This window comes from Misgurnus anguillicaudatus, chromosome 6, assembly GCF_027580225.2.
Source record: "Misgurnus anguillicaudatus chromosome 6, ASM2758022v2, whole genome shotgun sequence".
In the NCBI taxonomy this organism is placed as follows: domain Eukaryota; kingdom Metazoa; phylum Chordata; class Actinopteri; order Cypriniformes; family Cobitidae; genus Misgurnus; species Misgurnus anguillicaudatus.
The window spans coordinates 18,354,737-18,377,079 of record NC_073342.2 but is presented as its reverse complement, the minus strand read 5'-3'; the positions used below and the strand labels follow the sequence as shown (position 1 = coordinate 18,377,079).

The window sequence follows — 22,343 nt, the reverse complement described above, 5'->3', positions numbered from 1 at the left end:
TAAGATCAATGCAAACTAAATGTTGTTTTGAGGTAAAGGTCATACTTTTTGGTTTCTGGGGCTTAAGCCCCGGATGTTTTGCCAAAAGCCCAGAATCTTTTTAGATTTGTAATATGAATTCATCCAGTACGCTAGATGGCGGCATTTAGCTTTAAACACTCTGGTATAAACAAATGAAAGATTGAAGTTGAAACGAAAGTTTGTAAATAATCAGGTCTTCCGTCCATTCCATATCCATTTTCAAATCGAAAACGACAAAGCTAATCGAATTTTCATTTACCGTTTCATTTTCTTCATTTGCGTAACTCTAAACAGTGAATCTAGTAGTTTGTGCAATTTCACATCTTACCTTTTGGCGTAGTGAATGTAGTAGAACAAAAAGCATTACATAGTCAATTTCACAGCAACTGCATCAGCGAAAGATCACAGCTCTGCATGTGCATGTTTGTTCCCGCTGAGATATTACGGACAGCAGACTTTCTTTGTCCCAGCAACTTATTATAACTACAAAACAATAAATTGTAATACATTATGATATTGCTTCACCAAATCCTTGCACATGAAACAGCAGGTGCGCCAAGTGTGCGTGCGCAAGGATCTATAAGTATGAATATTACGCCATTTGGGGCACACCTATACTTTTAGTAAGGATAATTATGCAGTTTTATAAATGGGAACCCTGTTATTTGTTCAAATGTGTCATCTTTGACGTCTAGTCCTATTGACAATATCATTAATTGTGTAAACCACTCCCAGGTCTCATATTCATATTAACAATCAACTGTGGACAGACACTTTTATAAACAGGTGCTCTTACATTAAGAGTGAATCACAAACATCAGGAGAGATTTAAAATGCGGATTGTTGCAAGGGTCAGTGTTTTAGTTTTCTGTCTCACAGTTTACTCTCTAGTGTATTTAGCATTTTTTAGACATCAGGAGGGGTCTAATGATAAGATACAAAGACCAGAAGATCTGGAAGTCCTTACAAGACTGAAAAGAATAGAAGATCAAGTTTATAAAATAGGTGAGTTTGTGACACTTCACTGACTGTATGATGTACTAGTCTAACATTTATTAAAATTTCCCTTTAAATTGTATTTGTGACCTTTAAGTTTAATATTGTGTTATGATATTGAGTAGAAATTGGATTTAGTCTGGTACTATGAATAGACTTTGGTAAATATTATTCCTGTTAAAATGTGAAGACTTCTCATCTGGAAACCTTATTTGATCTTTTTTTTTAGCCAAATCCATAGAGGGTAAAAATGATCAAGTGAAAGAATCTCTTGTGGAGCAGGAAAAAATAATGAAAGTTAAAAAGTTGCATCCACATTTGTTTCTCTTCAAATCGTGGGGAAATGAACTTTCAGAGGAAGAAAAGACACAAGCAGATAAACTCTTTTGGGAATATGGATACAATGTGTTCTTGAGTAACAGATTACCAGTCAACCGAACAATCCCTGACACTCGAGATCACAGGTAACTGACTTATTTCTGTTTATTTATGCCCAGATTGTTCAACGTACACAGCCTGGCATACACCTGGATTACAAGCACTGAAATATAAATAAGGCCAGATGACTAAAAAAGGTGAAAACTGTGTAGTAGTGCAAATAAACATTTGTCATCAAAATAATAAAAAGTGATTGAGATACATCTGTGGACCAAAAAAAACAACAACTTTAAATTACATTAAATCAGTCTGAAGATACATCTGAAGATACACACAAGCCAAACATGTAGCTTGTGCTGTTGACTTATTTAGTTTCCAATAAAAGAGAGGGCTGGTAGATATTTAATGTACAAAGATAATTAAGATCACATTAATATTTGCTAAGGGTTTTCTTTGTTTTTGCTAAATATTTACACACTGTAAATAGTGAAAAGCTGGTTCAACTTAAAAAGAACGCCCAAAAATGTTTTTAATTTAATTAAAAAATATATATTTTTTGTTTCGGTAACACCTAAAAAGTTAAGGTTATTGGAAAAAATGTAAGTTGGAAAAAATCTGTTTTTTTAGGTGTAACCAATTGAAGTAACTTTTAAGTAAATCCAACTTTATCTTTTTACAGTGTTACTGTTTCCACCCTTTCTTTGAACGTGTTTGTTACTGTACCTTTAAAGGGGACATTTCACAAGACTTTTTAAAGATGTAAAATAAATCTTTGGTGTCCCCAGATTACATATGTGAAGTTTTAGCTCATAATACCATATATTTATTTATTACAATTTATTATAGCATGTTAAAATTGCCACTTTGTACACAATGTTGTGCCACATTTGCAGTTTTGGGTGTGTCCTTTATAATACAAATTAGCTGATGAAATGCACACACTGATCACCATTATAGTGGTTTGTTGAAATTAAAACTCTATTGTGCTGTCAATTATTTCTCTTTCTCTGCACTAAATGGCAATGTATGTGGTTGGATAGTGCATATTAAGGGGTGGTATTATTATAATAAGATCCCCTTTTAACATCACAAAGGAGAAAAATTTCAATGACCTATTTTTCACATGCTTGCAGAGAATGGTTTACCAACACGAAGTTACTGGGTTGATCTAGTGATGGTCGCTTTCGAAGCACTGCTTCATGAGGCTTCGAAACATTTACGAATCTTTTGTTTCGAATCAGAGGTTCGGAGCTTGTTTCAAACTGGCCCAAGTCACGTGATTTTAGCAAACGAGGCTTCATTACGTCATAACTGTTTCGAAACGTTTCGAAAATCCGATGGTTCACCAGTAGGGGGAGTTGATCACATGACCAGTGTCTAATAAGTTTAGGTGAACTCGGGTCAGTTTTATTATGAAAGTTCATAAAACATTTATCCTTCTGACTAATAACACTGCCATGTTGTCTACTTTTTGTTTATAGACATATTTAATGACAAAAATGTGCATAATTAAAAGGGTAGTTAGTTTTATTCATTTGTTTTCCCTAAATAAAACTAGAAACACATAATACACTTTTAACTATGTCTTAATTAAGTTAAATACTTTAACATATTTTAATAAAAATCTTGCTATTATTTTGTAAAAAAAGTGTAAAATGTTTCGACACATCTGCTTTTACACTATTTTGACCAGCAGAGGTCGCCAGCGTGTGTGGGTTTCGAACTGCTTCGAAAAACTGAATCAATTTTCGAAGCAATTGGTTCAATTGATTCGAAGCTTCGAAAAGCTTCGTTTCTCCCATCACTAGGTTGTTCTAGGTCTGGGCGATGTGGCCCAAAATAAAAATCCCAGATTTTTTCACAAAAAAAACGATTTACGATTTAAATTGATTTCCCCCCCTACTGAAAAATCATTCTGCAGATTGCAAAGAAATTGTTCAAAACAAGTTTTTAACTTTATTTCCACAGTATATATGGGGACCATATCTTTAGCAATGTACATTGCGACAGCATCTGTGATCATTTTCCAACTGCCCCTATTATCATACTGGATAGGTATGCGTGGGTCAGGATTTTTTTCAACCCGCAGGTCCCGCTATTATGAAAAATTTGGCGCGCCACGCACCACTGTATCTATTTTTCCAACCCGCCCTGTGACCATTAAAATAGACATACTAAGAGTAATGGGTAATGTAAACGAAAACAGCCTTTTTTGAGCCAAGCACTTTTACATCGCCCTGTAAACTGGCAACAATACGCTTAAGTTATGAACCATAGGAACCAGCATTGTCGTATTATAATTATAAACATTTTTAACCTTTACAAAGCAAAGTTTGTATTATCTACCGGCAACTTCAGACGTTAATACGTCTTGCACCTCGTCTTTCATCTTCACTTTTATTTCTCTGTTTATTTTATTTTTGTGGCTGGCAGCGGAAGCTACTTTGCGCTTTCGTGACGTAAGGCCAACAGTGATATCAAGTTACGTTGCTACATAATTTAACCTTATCAAAGAACCTAATATAATATGAAAATAAACATTCCCAAATATTTAATAAAGACAATGTAGTATTGCACGCAACATAGAAAGCAGGCTGTTTTTTTGGGTGTTTGCTTGTGCTGCCGCGGTCTTTCGCAGGGCACAACATCTCTCCCACTCGACAGCATGCCTCTGTTTAAGGTGCTGCAGTAAATTGTTATAACGTTACCTTTGCTAGCAACAGACTTCTAACACACTTTGCAGCGGGGTGTTGTTTGTTTTGTGTCTGACGCCGCAAAACTGAACCAATTCCAAATAACAGATGACACTGTGCCTTTCTTAGGAACGCGTTCTTCCATGATCGCTGCCATGTTGTTTGTGTATCTCTATGGCAAACGCGCGGGGGAGGGCTGAGCCCACTCGCAACTACGGGAGCCCAGAGGGGAGTTTTGGCAGATGACCATGTCAAACATTAAACGCAATGTGAAATCAACGATTGAAATCAAACTCCTTGATCTTATCATTTGATTATTTTCAACTCATATTATCTTCAACTCATTTCAAATGTACATAAATTCAGGTGTGCTGGGAAGATCTACCCTAAGGACTTACCTACCATCAGTGTGGTTTTGGTTTATTTTAATGAGGCTCTGTCAATCATACAGAGGGCTGTCTGCAGCATCATTGACAGAACGCCTTCTCATCTACTAAAGGACATCATCTTGGTTGATGACTACAGCTCCAATGGTTTGTTATTAGGCGTATAATCCTCATTTTCAATAGCTATTTTCTATCATCAACATGTGATTTGTGTTTGGTCTATTAACGTGTACAAGAGAATTTTAGATTCTTGAATGGGTACCAAATTAAATATCTTTCATGTAATTCATAAGATTATAAGTTAAATCATTAGATTTGGGTTTCATTTAGGTCCTGCAGAGATCCTGCAGGTTTCTGCTATTGCTCAAGTGGAAGAGGAGCTCACATGAAATACTTGACACTTAAGCTTATAATTTTATTCATTTTTTAAAACTTTTTTGGTTGTATTCTAATAAAGAGACTAAGGAATAATTACGGTCACTATATCATTGCAAAATCAACAAATCTAATGGTGGCATGATGGCCTAAGACTTTGCACAATATTTTAAATGTAGTCTAATTATATTTTTCCTGACAGTTGATCTGAAGTTGGCTCTGGATGAATATATTGATCAAATGAATAAAGATAAGCCTGGTTTACTTAAGAAGGTGAGACACACAAGGCAGATGGGTCTTGCGAAGGCGAGAATCTCAGGCTGGGAGGTGGCAACAGGCCAAGTGGTAGCCATTTTGGATGCCCACATTGAAGTTCATAAGCAATGGTAAGCAATAGACATGATGGATTAGATTTTTTTAAATAAACATTGCTATTACATCAGATCACTTTGTTGCTCTATAGGGCAGAACCGCTCCTTGCAAGAATCAAAGCAGACAGGACAGCAGTGTTGTCGCCAGTGTTCGATAAGGTAGAATTTGACACCCTGAATCTTGTTCAGTATCTGCCAGCGGCTCATGCGTTTGACTGGGCCCTTTGGTGCAAGTATGAGCACTTCCGGCCAGAATGGTATCAACTTAATGACCCATCAGAACCTGGAAAGTAAGTGACGTAGACATAAACACTCCTTCTTCTAAACCACTGGATATCAAACTTTTTGACTTTAAGGCCCCCCCATTGTCCACTGGTATAATACCGGTTAAATGCGTTTGTGCTTGGGGGCAAACAAGCGTACAAAATCATAATTGGCTCTAGTCTGGGGGGGAAGGGGCTAAACCCCCAAACTCTACCTATGACTGTGATATACATTACATTGACATTAAAGGTGGTGAAACATGTTAAATCATTAAATATACACAGGTTTTTTATTATTTGACAAAATCAGGATCCACATCATATTGCAGTTTTGTTACTCTCCATTGTTAGGAGTCCCTCTGTAATGGGTATCCTTGTAGCAGATCGTCAATTCTTGGGAGAAATTGGTGTTTTGGATGAAGGAATGGAGATTTATGGGGGAGAGAATGTTGAACTAGGAATTCGTGTAAGTTATATTTCACATTGTGGAACTGAAACAGTAATATGTGTGAAGGGTTAATATATGAAATGCGACTCTGCATCTCTGGGGCAGTAACCTTTCAAAAAAGTAAAACTTTGCACCTAAAGAATTCATATTAGTACTTCATATTGTTACCAAATCTATACATATCTCTACCTAAATGGTCCATATTAGAACCTTTTTAAAGGGTACTGCCCCAGTGACAGCTTGAAACCATTTTTATTTCTGACAGTGTATCTTTAATATTGACTGAGTTAGGTCATGTCATATTGAAATTAAAATAAAATCAATGATTGAAATCAAAATTTTATTTATATTTGGATAAGACTTTAGCCTAGATTTTATAGACAGGGTGACAACTTGTTAAAAATGTAATATTAAATACCCTTTGATATTATATCAGGTCTGGCTTTGTGGTGGGAGTATTGAAGTGGTGCCGTGTTCCAAGATAGCGCACATAGAAAGAGCACTTAAGCCTTATTTACCAGATCTCACACCGCACATGATTCGAAATGCCCTGAGGGTGGCTGAAATATGGATGGATGAATATAAATCAAATGTGAATATTGCCTGGAATCTACCATTGAAGGTTAGTAAAAGACAGAGGTAAAGCACCATTTATTTAAACAAAGATAAGTCCATTGAGAAATTAATTAATTTCTTCCCTCTAGGATCATGGGATTGACATTGGAGATGTGACAGAGAGAAAAAAGTTACGAGAGAAACTCAAATGCAAACCCTTTAAATGGTACCTGGAAAATGTTTATCCACAGCTGGACACCTGGGAGAATGTATTGGGTTATGGTGTGGTAAGCATCATATTTACATTTGCATTTATAGCAGACACTTTGATCCAATTTAAAGGAGCGGGGCGTGGCGATCTCAGGTCATTACAGATAATGAGGTAACAGGAGAAAAACATTATGGGCTCTATCTTACACACGGCGCAAGTGTCTTTTGCTAGTTTCCACCCTGCGCAATTATAATTTTCACGTTTAGCGCCGCGTTGTTAAATAGCAAATGCATTTGCGCACACTTTTGCACCCACGGGCGTTCTGGTCTGAAAAAAACTGATGTCCAAGTGCTGACCCTTGGGGAGAGCCGTTTGTAAATTCTTTATCTCATGTTTGTTACAAATAAAGTATGTTTAGAGTACTAACCTTTTCTTGCAAATTATTTTTTGATGATATTGGATAGCCATACATTTAAAGCAATTACAAGCCTGCTTTTTTACTTCCATGACTAAAAGAAAATGGGTTTTAAAGGTTTTAATGAAAAAAAATAACAATTTCAATAAAAGTGAAAAACAACACAATTATTTAACATGAATCTTAAACTGGGGATCTTCTTCCTCCGCTTAGTTTTTCAGTTTACAAAGTCCGTCATCTAAATAAGGGGATGAGAGCTGAGACCCTCATTGGTTTATTGCACGTTACACCCAAAATAATCCCATTAATCATTAAAAAAAAAAGTAGGACCAACCCTTTTCGCCCATGTGCTCGGCGCACAAACCATTTTTCCCGTCTTTAAATTAGCAAAAGTGGATTCGTACACGCCCATTTAGACGTTGCGCTGTGCGCTTTAGACAATGCACTTAGATTGTTAAAATAGGGCCCTATGTCTCCCCCTTCTTATACAGTAAACACCAAATGATGGTATTTGTTTTCAATTTCACCTACATAATCTAAAAGTAGACATTTTAAGCATTATGTAGACATGTATCTTTTGTTTGTATGACAAGTATTCGTTAAGTTACAGTTCCTTTTTTTGACGTGTTTCTGAAAGGACTTCACTGAGGGAGAGAACAGAATGCGCATCATGTTTATTTTCTCAATTTTGCAAAAAGCACAACATTTTGTTTTTATTGGGAGTGGACACAAAAAACTAGACACTTTAATGTTTTAAATGATGTATAAATCATATCTGTATGTCCAAAATAAGCAGAGTAATCTAAGTCTTTTTGCGGACTCATTGAAAAATAAAGAACATAGATATATAGAATATACAGTTTGTACAGTATAAAGGCATTATGTTTATTGAATATCCCCACAATACATGGAAACCTGTATGTGTGTGTGTGTGTGTGTGTGTGTGCGTGCGTGTGTGTCCTCAAATCAGTTTTGAGAAAAAAATCTTAATATTTTATTAAACATTTAGCAGTTTTGATCAGGACTGAGGCTGATTAACAGTTTTATGCAAAAAAGTTTGAAACCAAATATTAATCTGATTTTTACAGCAGTTAAGTTTAGTAAATGTTTACATCACAAACATAACGAAAGGGTTGTGAATTTGCCCACAGTGTATTGTTGAGTTCTTGAAAAATCAAAATGAGATTTGTCAGCAAATGAAACAGCAAATGTTTATTTATGTTTTTAGGTTGGTTGAGGACCCTTCTACTATGACTATGCCTCTTTGTTAAGACTGCCTCTGTAGAAAACTAATATTTGCTAACGTTGCTTATATTTGCTCTCAGAATTTACATTTCTGACTGCATATTTGCCTTCCCATGGCTAATAAAGTTGATCCATTTTGATGTTATTTTAGGGTGCACAGTGCTGGTCCTTTAAATACGCAAATTACGCAATTTGCATAGGGCCCCCGCACCACTAGGGTGCCCCATTGATCTCAAAATAATTTAAATACCATTATTGTCAGGAACTGCCCGCCCGGTCGCTCTATCATGTACTAGAAATAATATAGACTAGACAGGACTGACTCCTAACAAACAAAACTGGACTCGACCCAAACACGGACTGGACACAAGCCGATCAACGAGATCCGGGGAGACTTGACAGACAACATGGTCAAGGGCATGAAAAATACATTTAAATGCACAACGCACGAGCACAGGATGCTAGACAACAGGGCATAAGGGAACAAATCAAGAGGGAACAGTGGAAACTAATCAAACATTGATGGGAGAGCTAACAAGACGACGAGTGGGTGGGAACACAAACGAGACACAGCAGCACACAGACCAAACAAAGAGCATGTGCTACAACACAAAACATGGGTACTGCCATGATCCTGCCACATGACTACACAACTATGCATAACTATGACAGGAGGGCAGGATCATGACAAATATACCAAATTATATAATTTTAATAATTTGCAAACATGCGGATTTATGCAGGTTTTTAAAAATACTAAAAATAATTTATTTAATCACTTATGTATTCGGACAGCATGCAGGCCATTTCCCAATCCGAAGGCTGCAGCCTTCAGAGGTCGCATTTGTAGGCTGCATTTCAGAATATTAACAATTATAAAGTTGACTATTATATAGTTAATGGTAAATTGTTATAATATGCTTATGACTTGTGAATGAAGTGCTCAGTTAACTTAAAACAAACAAAAAAACTTGACGTATGCAGCGTATATATGCGACCTCCGGAGGCTGCAGCCTTCAGATTAAGAAATGATTACAGTGCATGATGCCGGAGTGATGTGCTAACGATGCGCTTATCATATGCCCACCATGGCTTGAAAACAAAGCTGTCCGTCTGGAGCAGAAAAAAACGTGAAGCAAGGGAGCAAGAAAAAGGAATGTGTTTGTTATATTTTAAAGTGTTGCCACTTATTTAAGTAAAGATTTTTAATGCACTTGTGAAATCAGTGCTTGCCATTCTGTTTAAATAACGTAAAAATGGATCGGTAGCTAAACCAAAGAGTAGTCAAAAGAAAAGATCAAGCTTCAACTGAAAGCAGCTAAAATCCACAGATCTATTGGTTTTGTAATGTACTAGTTTTTGTTTCATGTGTAAAATCCCTGTAAATGCTGTGATATTAGACATTAAGGGGGGGGGGTCAGCATTTTATTGTTACCGTAGTTACAACCATAGACTTCCTATACCCACCCACCACCTCAGTTTTAAACTAAGGGCTCTTTGGAATGAGTTTTTTTTTTCACATGTGCAGTTTGTTGTTCATATTAAGCTGCAACTCATTTCACATTTACTTTTTCAAATGAAATAAAATTCATATAATAATTTCTGCATATAATATATAATAAAACATATTGCATTTGTGTTTGAAAAATTAGTTTTTTGACTTGAAACAGTTCCATATTAAACTTAAATGTAGCTTATCCTTCCTATTATTTTTTTATTTTTTTTGGGGGGGGCGTGTTAGAGTGGCATTATGTTAGGTGGTCCTCAGAAAATAAAATGGAAGATAAAGTGGTCCTTGGGCTGAAAAAATTTTGAGAAACAATTGTCTAGATACATATCATACAAAGTCATGTCAGTTTATTCATTTGTATCTTAACTTCTACTTTTCAATCTCAAAATTTTTATTTTACATAACAGTTAAAGAACGACCTACAAGAAAATCTCTGTGTTGATCAAGGACCTGAAAGTGTACCAATTCTTTATTTATGTCATTATTCTGTTCCTCAGGTATGTATAAAGGATTATAATGCAACAGACATATATTATGTGACCCTGTATGTAAAAACCAGGCTAAAGTCTCATAGATATGCATTAAAGTTTGATTTCACTCGATTTCAATCTTTGACATGACCTTACTCGGTCAATATTAAAGATATTAAAGTTATGATGATATTGAGTTATTTAGATAACTGTAAACCACAATAAAATGACTTAAGCTCGGTTTTCATAGACTGGGTCACATCATATTGTGGTTTAATATCTATATTATAGATATCTAAGAACCTCATGCTGTACATTTAAGCAGAATCTTTATTCCATTAAGTGCATTAAAAGTGAACAATTCACTTAAATCTCTCTTACAGCATTGTTACTACAGACGTAATGGGGAAATTTATGTTGGAGGCATCAAATCTCACATTTACGATTCTAACCGATGTCTATTGGATTCTGGCTCTGGAAACACGCCAAAATTACTTGACTGTAAACAATCCAAAGAGGAAAGACTTAATATACAGTGGAGCTTTACCCAGGTACGGTACTGTGATTATATTAAAAATATGAATTTAACTAAATCCTAGTCCTGGCTCTAGCTAAGCCATGTCTGTGAAACCAGGCCTTAGTGTGTTAAGTAAATTAGTGATCTTTATGTTGTATTTTTAGGGCCAAGAAATAAGAAATAAAAATACAAACCGATGTCTTGAGATTGCACAAGGAGAAGATTCACAGTACCATCTTGTTATCCAAAACTGCACAGGTCAAAATTGGAAAATACAACATGTTGTCAAAAAATTTTAATGAATAGAATCTGAAGCATACAGTGTAAAAAATTATCCCAAGCTGTTACCCTACACTGTAAAATCTAAAAGTTAACTCAACTCAAACCATTTAGGTATACCGGATGCATTAAACCATATAAGTTTCAAAACACATACATTTAAGTACTGTGAACTTAAACAAATTGAGCCATGTGCAGTTATGCACTTATATTTAGGTTCACACTACTTAAATATAAGTGTATAAATGTACATGACTCAAGTTCAAACTACTTAAATGGTTTAAGGCAACTGTTTTACAGTGTATATGAAACATTTAGATACAGACATATACATCTGGTACCAATATGCCCCTTTGAGGTACTAATATAAGTCCTTTAGGTGTAAAGTTGCACTTTATAAAAGGGTATACAGTCCCAGTGACAGCTAGGGACCATTTTGTGACTCAAACCATTAATAAACACTATGCAGCATGCATGGTGATATTTCTTTTGTACATTTACAGAGATGTAAATGATTCATGGAAACTTGAATCTTTTATTGTCAATAAACAACATTTGTTATTAAATGTGTGTTCAAAGGATTTTTTACAGTATCTGAAAAAATATTTTTTCATAAAACAAATTATCATATAACCTGGACTCCCTTATTAGAGGAATTTATAGCAATGTTGTGTACTTGCATTAATAAAAATGTTAATAAGGTTAATTCTCTTTTAAAGCCTGTTGCATTTGCATTTTACTGCCAAATAATTTACAGCAAACAAAATATGACACTGCCTGTGAAAACCCAGCTGAAGTATTTATTTTGTAATTTACTGTTTACTACTACATAATATCTTCCTATATAATGTAAAGAACCTTCTCTGAAAACATAATCTTGATATCTTGAATATTGATGAGTAAGACCATTGAATCAATGTAAAATCAATTATTGAAATCAATCTTTGATCCTTCCAATCTCATTATTAGGTTATGGTGACTTTAGTCGGGATTTCACAGACAGGGTTAAACACGTACAACATAAGTTTGTACACAGTTGTCGACAAAATAGGGATGCATAACGATTAATCGCAATTAATAGCAGAATAAAAGTTTTTGTTTACATCATATATGTGTGTGAACTGTGTATACTAATTATGTATATATAAATATGCACAAATGCATGTATAATTTTAATAAAAAAATGTATTTATATTTATTAAGTATTTATATATAATATAAATTATACGTAAATATACAAATCTATATCCACATGTAAACATTTCTTATATACATGCATTTTTTGTGCATTTATCTATACAAAGTTATTAGTTCACACGCATATATGATGTAAACAAAAACCTTTATTCTGCTATAGATTAATCGCGATTAATCGTTGCATCCCTACTCCAAAACCTGCATCTCTCCTTCATCAGTGTATTTGTAATTTGAAATCTGTAAATAATCGACACCATCTCTGACATAAAGGTATATATATATATAATTATATTCTCTTATATAACATTTCTTATGTGAATAAACAAATTTTAGCATTTAGCGGTTTTCTCTAAATAAATTGACATGACATGGTTTTAAAAAACATTTTATAAAATTTTAAAGGTGTTCAGATTTGAAATAGAAGACGGTCAGACAGACCTGTGGTCTGTAGCTGTGTAGGGCTGGGGAAAAGTCAGATTGATTTTAAAATCAAGTTGGTAGGTCAAATCGATTCATATTTAAAAAAAAACTATTTTTTAGACCCCCCCCCCTGCAGTATAGCGCAGTACATACATTTTGCATTCGCCAAATCTTCCTTCAGTGTTTCCGTAGCACGCTCCCTGCGGCGCAGCCCTCGGACCCTCCCCTCTACCGAGGGCAGCGCATGCATACACAAACAACATGGCAAAAGCAAATTTGTTGGTTTGGATTTGCGTAAATTTCATGTTGATGCATTTTAATTAAATATAATAAATATATATATTTTTAAAACATATGAACAGTTTGCAATTATTTTGTTTTAAATGGGGATGGGGAAAAAATCGAATCGAATTATAAATCGAGTTTTTTATTAAAAAAATCACAGATTTTTTTATGAGACCATAAAAAAAGGACAAATTGCCCAGCCCTATAGCTGTGCATTTCTAAATTCATGTAAGGCCAATTTCAATTATATTATCATAAATATATATCAAATGTAGTTTGTAAAGTTATTAGAAATGTGCCTGTAATACCTTCATAACTACTTATTTTACTTTCACAAAACAATAATTCTATCTTCACAATAAACTTCCAAGTGTCTGACTGTAACACCCGCCACTCATTCATCCAATGCCCAGAGGGCGCCATCGCCCGAATATTGACTGTGCTCTTACTCTCTCTCTACTTCCTGTGTTTCACTGTCTTAAGCCCCTGTTTGAGTCTAAGATGGCGCGAAGTATTGCCAGCTCACCACTGTCTCTACCAAGCGTTTTGTCATTGCCTTCTTTGCTAACTACGTGTATGATTACTGCCTGTTTTTGACCTTGTTTCTCTTGGATTGTGATTTGGACTTGTTTGTTATACGGACTGCCTATTTGTTATCGATCTACTGCCTGCCTATCTCGACCACGATTCTCTGCCTTACCCATTGTTTATACTGTGTGTGCCTAATAAACTCTGCATATGGATTCTACCACTCCTCCGAGTCATTCACCGTTACAGAATACTTCGCCTGACCAGAATCCAGCGGAGATGTCACAACTACAGGCCGCGTTCGCTTATCAGAACGAGATGATTGCTGATTTTCAAACCCAGCTCTCGACACTACGGGCCGCGAACGACCATCTCACACGGTACATCCATTCTCTACCCACCAATTGACCTGAGACGGTAAGATTATCATTACCGGATAAGTTTGATGGAAAAGCGGAGAAATGCAAGGGGTTCATACGACAGTGCACGTTATATTTTGATAACCAACCAGAGGCCTTTGCACATGATAATACCAAGTGTTCATTCATGATGTCATTGTTTACCGGAAAGGCTTTAGAGTGGGCCGCGGCTGTATGGGACCAGGATGAAACGCTACGTACATCATTTACTTACTTCTGTAAACAACTCCGTGAAGTTTTTGAGTATCCAGCTGGTGGACGCGACGTATCGATGCAGCTAGTGGATATCAGCCAAGGTAACCGCACTGCTTCTGAATATGCTGTTGACTTTCGCACGATCACTGCACAGAGTGGATGGAATGAGATGGCGTTAAAGCCGATGTTTAAGCGGGGCCTTCACCCAAGGATTCAGTCAGAGATTGCGTGTAAGGATATTGACATGGATTTGCATCAACTAATTTCTATGGCCATTCGCATTGATAACCTCCTTCGTAACAGCCCCACAAGCCATTTGACCATGTTAACATCTGCATCTGCTTTGAGTCCATCTGAAGTCACTGAACCTATGCAAATTGGATTCACGAAACCGTCCATGGAGGAACGGGAACGACGACGCGTTAACAGGCTCTGTTATTACTGCGGTCAGGCCGGACATCAGTGCCGTTTTTGCCCAAATAAACCCTCTTCAAGCAAAGTGAGTATTAATTTCACTAATCTGCTTCATAGATGCTTTACCCTACTGTTAACCCTCTCTTACGCAAGCTCTACCCAATGTGTTTCAGCGTTAATAGATTCTGGATCTGCATTAAATCTGCTTCACCATGAATTGGTTCATCAACTTCATATCCCTCTAGTACTTTGTATACCACCTATTAAAATCACTGCTATCAATAGCCAACCCATTGGAGACGGTATTACCCATCAGACCATTCCCATTACAGTCAAGATTGGTCTTTTCCACACTGAAACCATCTCATTTTATGTCACTAACACACCTCAAAATCCAGTTGTTCTAGGAAATCCATGGCTTGCTATCCACGACCCACAAATTTCATGGACCTCCAGAGAGCTGACTAGGTGGTCGTCTTACTGTCAGAATAATTGTTTACAAGGTCAAATTCACTATTCATGTCTCACCACAAGTATTGAAAGCCCTGTAACCAATGAATCAGTCTATATTCCCACAGAATACCAGGGATTCAGTGAAGTCTTCAGCAAAACTAAGGCCACTAAACTGCCTCCACATCGCCCCTGGGACTGTGCCATAGACCTTCTACCCAACACTTCACCACCTAAAAGTAAGGTTTATCCATTAACCATACCAGAAACACAGGCAATGGAACAATACATTGAAGAGGCTCTCGCATCAGGTTTCATCCAACCGTCCAAATCACCAGCGGCCTCGGGATTCTTTTTTGTAGAAAAAAAAGATGGAGGCCTTCGTCCCTGCATAGATTATCGTGGTCTGAACTCTGTAACAGTCTAGAACAGTTATCCACTGCCACTAGTACCCTCTGCATTGGAACAACTACGTGAAGCCACAATCTTCACCAAACTTGACCTCCGTAGTGCATATAATTTAATCAGGATCAGGGAAGGGGACGAGTGGAAGACGGCATTTGTGACCACTAGAGGGCACTATGAATACTCTGTGATGCCGTATGGTCTTTGTAATGCACCGTCTGTATTCCAGTCATTCATAAATGAAATTTTCAGAGACATTCTTAATCACTATGTCATAGCATACATTGATGACATTTTGATTTTTTCAAAGACACGTGAGCAACACATTCAGCATGTGAAGGATGTTTTATCTCGTTTATTGGCAAACCAATTATATGTGAAGGCGGAGAAGTGTGAATTTCATGTATCCAACACTAATTTTCTAGGTTACAAGATTAGCCACCATGGAGTAGAAATGGATATAAAGAAAGTTGAGGCAGTTACTGAATGGCCACGTCCTAACACAATCAAAGAACTACAGCGATTTCTAGGATTCGCCAATTTCTACAGAAGGTTCATCAGGAACTACAGCTCTATTGCAGCCCCGCTCACATCATTACTAAAGGGTAACCCCAAGACAATACTGTGGACACCCCAAGCCCAGTCAGCATTTGACAGATTAAAGACCAGCTTCACCACTGCTCCAATACTAAAACATCCAGACCCTGAAAAGCCATTTATTGTGGAGGTGGACGCTTCGGATGTGGGCATCGGAGCAGTATTATCTCAGAGGCATGACACTCCAGGTAAAACTTATCCATGTGCTTTCTTTTCCAGAAAATTAACAACAGCAGAAAAGAACTATGATGTGGGGAACAAGGAACTACTTTCCATTAAAGAGGCCTTGGCTGAATGGAGACACTGGTTGGAGGGAGCCCGCTGTCCATTTCAGGTGATCACGGACCATAAAAATCTGGAGTACATTAAGAGTGCAAAACGTTTAAATCAAAGGCAAGCCAGATGGTCATTATTTTTCACGAGATTTCAATTCACAGTAACATATCGTCCTGGAAGCAAGAATGGTAAAGCAGACGCCCTATCAAGAAGATATGAATCTGAGGAAAAGGTCACCGGTCAGGGGCCTATATTACCACCGTCAGTGATTGTGGCACCGATCCGTTGGGACATCATGGAGGAGATTCAGAGACAACAACAGAATGAACCAACACCGCCTGGATGCCCACCAGCACGGCAATATGTTCCTAAGGCCCTTCGTCAACGCGTCATGCAGTGGGTACACACATCTTTGAGCTCTGGACATCCGGGTATTCAAAGAACGGAAGAACTGGTGCGTAATTCATTTTGGTGGCCAAATTTATCTAATGACATCTCTATGTATGTTCAGGCTTGCAGTGTATGTGCCCGATCCAAAACACCACGAAAACTTCCAGCTGGTCTTCTGGAACCACTACCCATCCCGCAGCGGCCATGGTCTCATGTGGCAGTGGATTTTGTCACAGATCTTCCTAGTTCTGAGGGCTACACTACTATTCTGGTAATCTGTGACCGATTCTCTAAAGCCTGTCGTTTTGTACCATTAAAGGGCCTACCTACAGCCATGGAAACTGCACAAGCATTATTTCAGCATGTTTTTCGAAATTATGGTATACCAGAGGATATAGTCTCTGACAGGGGCCCACAATTTACATCTCGTGTGTGGCAAGCATTTTGCAAGCACTTGGACATTAATGTGAGCTTAACATCAGGTTATCACCCCCAAGCCAATGGCCAAGTGGAAAGAGTTAACCAGGAATTAGGACGCTATCTGAGGTCATACTGTAGCCAAGAACAGGAACGTTGGGCTGAATTTCTTCCTTGGGCAGAATACGCTAGGAACTCATTAACTCATTCATCTACAGGTCTCACCCCCTTTCAGTGTGTACTAGGATTCCAACCACCCATGTTCCCTTGGTTTGGTGAACCATCTGAAGTTCCTGCGGTGGACGATTGGGTCAGAAGAAGCGAGAGGGTGTGGGAGAGCGCCCATGTGAGGTTACAAAGAGCAATCAGAACTCAGAAGATTAAAGCAGACCGCAGGAGGCGTCCCCACCCCAACTATCAACCGGGTCAGAAAGTATGGCTATCCACAAGAGATCTACGGTTGCGGCTACCCAGCAAAAAACTCAGTCCACGGTATGTAGGCCCCTTTCGTATTTTGCAACAAATAAATCCAGTTACATACAGATTGGAGTTGCCTGCTCATTATCGCATTTCTCCTTCGTTCCATGTGTCATTGTTGAAACCTGCTCACCCGGCTCCTGGGACTGCCACTGAGGAGAGGGAACCGCCCCCGCCACTGGATGTTGATGGAGCTCCGGCTTACCTGGTAAGGGATATCATGGATTCCAGAAGGCGGGGGGGCCGGCTACAATACTTAGTGGACTGGGAGGGCTACGGTCCTGAAGAAAGATCTTGGGTACCCGCTAGGAACATTTTGGACCCATCTTTGACCCGGGACTTCCACCGTGCTCATCCCAATCGTCCAGCACCACGACCAAGGGAACACCACGAGGAACACCTGGAGGTGTTCCTAGGGGAGGGGATTCTGTAACACCCGCCACTCATTCATCCAATGCCCAGAGGGCGCCATCGCCCGAATATTGACTGTGCTCTTACTCTCTCTCTACTTCCTGTGTTTCACTGTCTTAAGCCCCTGTTTGAGTCTAAGATGGCGCGAAGTATTGCCAGCTCACCACTGTCTCTACCAAGCGTTTTGTCATTGCCTTCTTTGCTAACTACGTGTATGATTACTGCCTGTTTTTGACCTTGTTCTCTTGGATTGTGATTTGGACTTGTTTGTTATACGGACTGCCTATTTGTTATCGATCTACTGCCTGCCTATCTCGACCACGATTCTCTGCCTTACCCATTGTTTATACTGTGTGTGCCTAATAAACTCTGCATATGGATTCTACCACTCCTCCGAGTCATTCACCGTTACAATGACTAACCTATGTTTTTAGGGCAAAGGCGTCATGAACTGTATCTATTTTAGTTTGGAAATGACATTTTTGTTTTGTGTTTTTTTTTTTTTTTTCAAAAAAAGGGTAAATGCCAAGGAGGTTAATCTTTTCTTTAACATGTTTAACACTAAATTATACTTTTGACGGAAATGTATTTAGGTTTTACTGCGATTACAATTTAATTTTATAGAAGGCAGAGTAGAAAATGTTCTTGTTTACGCACCAATACCATTTAATGCTAGATATTGCTAATATCTAATATTATGTAATATTGCATGTTGTCTAAAAAAATCTAAAACTATTAATGTTTTCTTTTAGTGGCATTTAGATTTCTCCAATTAAAATTATTGAATTGCAATAACGCTGATATATATATATATATATATATATATATATATATATATATATATATATATATATATATATAGCATTTAACAACTAAAGGGAAAATAAATATTTTAATTATAAACATCATATTATATTGTATATTGGTTAACAGGTACTGTTTCAGAATAGTTAAAACTTGTAACTTTTTATAAGCACTTCTTTTATAATACAACAAATACAAGTTGTATCTATTATCTCTATATGACAAATCGCTTTGTTTCCTACGCTTTGGATAAAAGCATCTGCTAAATGCCTAATTGTAAATGTAATATAAGTTGAAACGTGTTCTTTGTATACATTGTGTCCTTTGTATAACTGTCTAAATTATATTATTTGAATTGTACTAACCTTGTAACCATGAATAAATACCCAATAAATGTGGTGATTTCTTTCATTTAACAAACGACCAAATTTATGTATAAGCAAAGACAACTATAAGATAATCCTTTAGGAGCCAGTAAAACATCTACAGATACAGCGGTAAACATACTTGTGATGCGGTAAGAAAAACTAGTACTGTGTAGATATAAATTATGGTATATTAAGAAATTCTCTTCTTATTGCTTCTGTCTTGTTCTTCATTTTTTTTGTAGTGAATTCCACATGACGTGCAGGTGTAAATAAGGAGACTTGGACACTTGGATACAACTGGTGCTAAACCACATCTTACGATCACAATGTATATGCCATAAACTGGTGTTGCAAATATTCAGTACTGACGTGAATATTAGATCGCCATTCTTTTGAAAGAAATAACAGACAGTTTGAATTAAAGTGTTATGAATACTTAAAGCAACACTATGTAGTTTTTTACCTTTAAATAATGTCTCTAAAATTATTTCAGTGATAAAACAACTTTTAACTGGACAAATTGTACTGTTGCTGCAACCTGAGCAACCTCCTAGCTGCTACAAGCACACTCTGAAAGTGGCGGTGGAGGGTAGGAAACACAGCCCCGCCCCTCCCCCTGCCTGCAGAAGAGTGTCTGATACCAGGCACTGTTGTGCTTTTCAACCACATGGGGGAGCCCTAAGTCATTTTTACATGGAAACTACATAGTGTTGCTTTAAATCACTGAAACATCTTGCATGAACAGAAGTTACTGCATTCACAGAACTTCTCAAACATATCCTATGCAGTATATATGCAACAATATTTAAAACATAATGTCCTACCAGCCCATACCAGATTTGGATTCCATTTCACTCAGAGGCAGCAATCAGCTTACACCCCAGGGGCCGGTTGCACCAGCTAGACCTAAAAAAAAGTTGGGTGTAAGCACTACGTCAGGTTTAACTATATGGCTTTTTGAAAAAATGCCATACTACTACGACCAAGCTCAGCTACACTCTCCTTCTAGATGCATGTGTAACGTAAAGACACATGAAATGTGCACGTTAACTAAACAAAAGCCTTTCTCGTTGGCACAAAAGGTATTAATTTGGCGATTAATTCTAACAATTCTGAATAAAAACTAAATAAAATGAAGCTTTTAATAAGTTTTATAGTCTGTCTTTGTAAATATTAAGTATTATATAAGAATTTATTGGTGATTTATTTATCACTTTGAATGCATGAATGCCCACTGCTTGCCTGTGCATTATATGCACCAATGTCTCCTCAATTTAAATATTTTAAATATGCTGTGCCTAGATGGTGCAACAGGTGTAAATTCTACATAGGACATAATGCGTATTTTAAGTTCAGATTAGTTTAGCAACCGGCCCAAGATAATTTACAAATCAAGAATTACTGTTGGTCGCGCTGCATGACCTGGTCTGGTATTTTATGGGCTGGATCTCATTGCCTTTGAATGCTGTGATGGTACTTCGGCATGTACCTAAGGCATTGGTGAGGTATTGGTATCTGTTCATCCTCCCTAACAGCCGCAGATGTGTGTACATCTTCTGTGGGATCTTCATTTGTGCTAAGAACATGGCGAGAGTTTCTGCACTACACTTGACCCTCTGAACTGCAAACATGATGGGATTTTTGTGTATTGGCATGCTGAACAACAACAGCTGGTTTCCAAAGGCCATGCTAGTGTATGCGAATGAGCTGTCCAGTGTGTAGTTGTGACGTGGACAATACTTTTTCTGATGTTGCTGTTTACTCCATTGTAGCATGCCTCTGTGAAACTGACAATCTCTGGTAGGAGCTGCTGGTTTGTGGTTGGCAGTATGGATCACGGTCTGCAACTCATGAGGAGCTGGACTGGAGACATGAAGAGGTTGTCAACAGGTGTGTTCCTATACTGTACCAAAATGAGATAGGGATCAGTCATGAGGGCCAATGCGGAGAAACGGTCTGTGACGAGGGAGAATGGAAACATGAAAGTACGCGTCTTTCAGGTCTATTGCTGCAAACCAATCTTGGGGGCGAATTGAATTGAATATTTGCTTGGGTGTAATCATCCTGAAAGACCTCTTCTGAAGAGATTTGTTCAGAACGTGCAAATCCAAGATCGGTCGTAACCCACCGCCTTTCTTGGGTACTATGAAATATGGGCTGTAAAAGCCTGACCTCTTCTCGGTTAGAGGGACCGGCTCGACTTCTACACGCAGTACATGTGCATCGGACGCTTTCACCGTGGTGAAACAAATGCCGAGAATTTGGGTGTGTGCCGGTTGAATTGTATTTCGTAACCGAGGCGGATCGTGCGTAAAACCCAACGTGACGGGCTGGGAAGCTGAAGCCAAGCCCCCAGGGACCGCACGAGGGGAATTAACGGCACTACCGGTATACCCGCAGTGGGGCAGCAAAGCGAGACAGGTGGGACTGCCAGTGCGTCTGCTGTGACAGCATAAACATCTACAGTATGTGTGTGTGTGACACTGACCTGAGCCGGTTTAACGAGAAGCCGGGCGGAATAGAAACAAAACGAAACCAAAGATTCTCCACCCGGCCCTCTACCGGTGGAGGGAGCGGTGCGTTCACCGTCTCCCGTAGAGTGATCCCATCCAAATCTAGGTCGCCCGTCTCAGGGCCGCTTCATCTACCGTTTGCCATGGGAAGCGGGTGGGCTGTCGACGGCTGTTCCCCCTCCGTGGCCTGGATGACGTCCTAGCGGGGGGGTGGAGGCAGCCGCCGCAGGGCGCCCTCGGCGAGGAGCAGACGGGCAGCCGGCGCTGGGGGGCAAGATGCAGGTTGCTTGCACCGGGGCATGATCTGAGCGATCGCCTCTGTCTGCTTCTGGGCAGCGGAGAACTGCTGGGCAAAAGACTCCACCGACTCAAGAACTTGTTCTTCTCCGCATCCGACATGTCCACCAGACATAATCGTAAGTGGCGTTCCTGGACCACCAGCGTGGACATGGCACAACCAATCGCCTGCGCTGTCACCTTCGTAGCACGGAGAGCCAAGTCAGTGGCAGCCCGGAGCTCCGAGAGGACAGGCGAGTCGTGTCCTCCTCCAAGGCCTTAGCTTGGTGAACCTGCAGCAATGCCATAGCGTACGGGGCTGAAGCCGCCTCTCCACATGCCTGGTGGGCAGCGCCGGTTAAACCGGA

The 22,343-nt window shown here is 38.5% G+C and overlaps 1 protein-coding gene across 1 annotated transcript; it reads left to right on the top strand.

The window, feature by feature from the left end:
* The first annotated feature begins 773 nt into the window (after positions 1–773).
* Positions 774–11,275, top strand: LOC129434013 (probable polypeptide N-acetylgalactosaminyltransferase 8). Its single transcript, XM_055192806.2, has 11 exons — positions 774–1,026; positions 1,247–1,481; positions 4,455–4,621; positions 5,052–5,235; positions 5,313–5,510; positions 5,835–5,949; positions 6,368–6,553; positions 6,636–6,773; positions 10,275–10,364; positions 10,721–10,888; positions 11,019–11,275. Exons 1-11 carry the CDS (start codon positions 855–857, stop codon positions 11,151–11,153), a joined length of 1,788 nt encoding a protein of 595 aa, XP_055048781.2. The 5' UTR covers positions 774–854; the 3' UTR covers positions 11,154–11,275.
* The last annotated feature ends 11,068 nt before the right edge of the window (positions 11,276–22,343 follow it).

Excerpts from the sequence above, each read along its gene's own strand:
- LOC129434013 (XM_055192806.2), top strand. The coding sequence starts at position 855 with ATGCGGATTGTTGCAAGGGTCAGTGTTTTAGTTTTCTGTCTCACAGTT. Across the intron at positions 5,511-5,834 it reads GACCCATCAGAACCTGGAAA|GAGTCCCTCTGTAATGGGTA; the intron begins GTAAGTGACGTA and ends CTCCATTGTTAG. Across the intron at positions 6,774-10,274 it reads ATGTATTGGGTTATGGTGTG|TTAAAGAACGACCTACAAGA; the intron begins GTAAGCATCATA and ends TTTACATAACAG.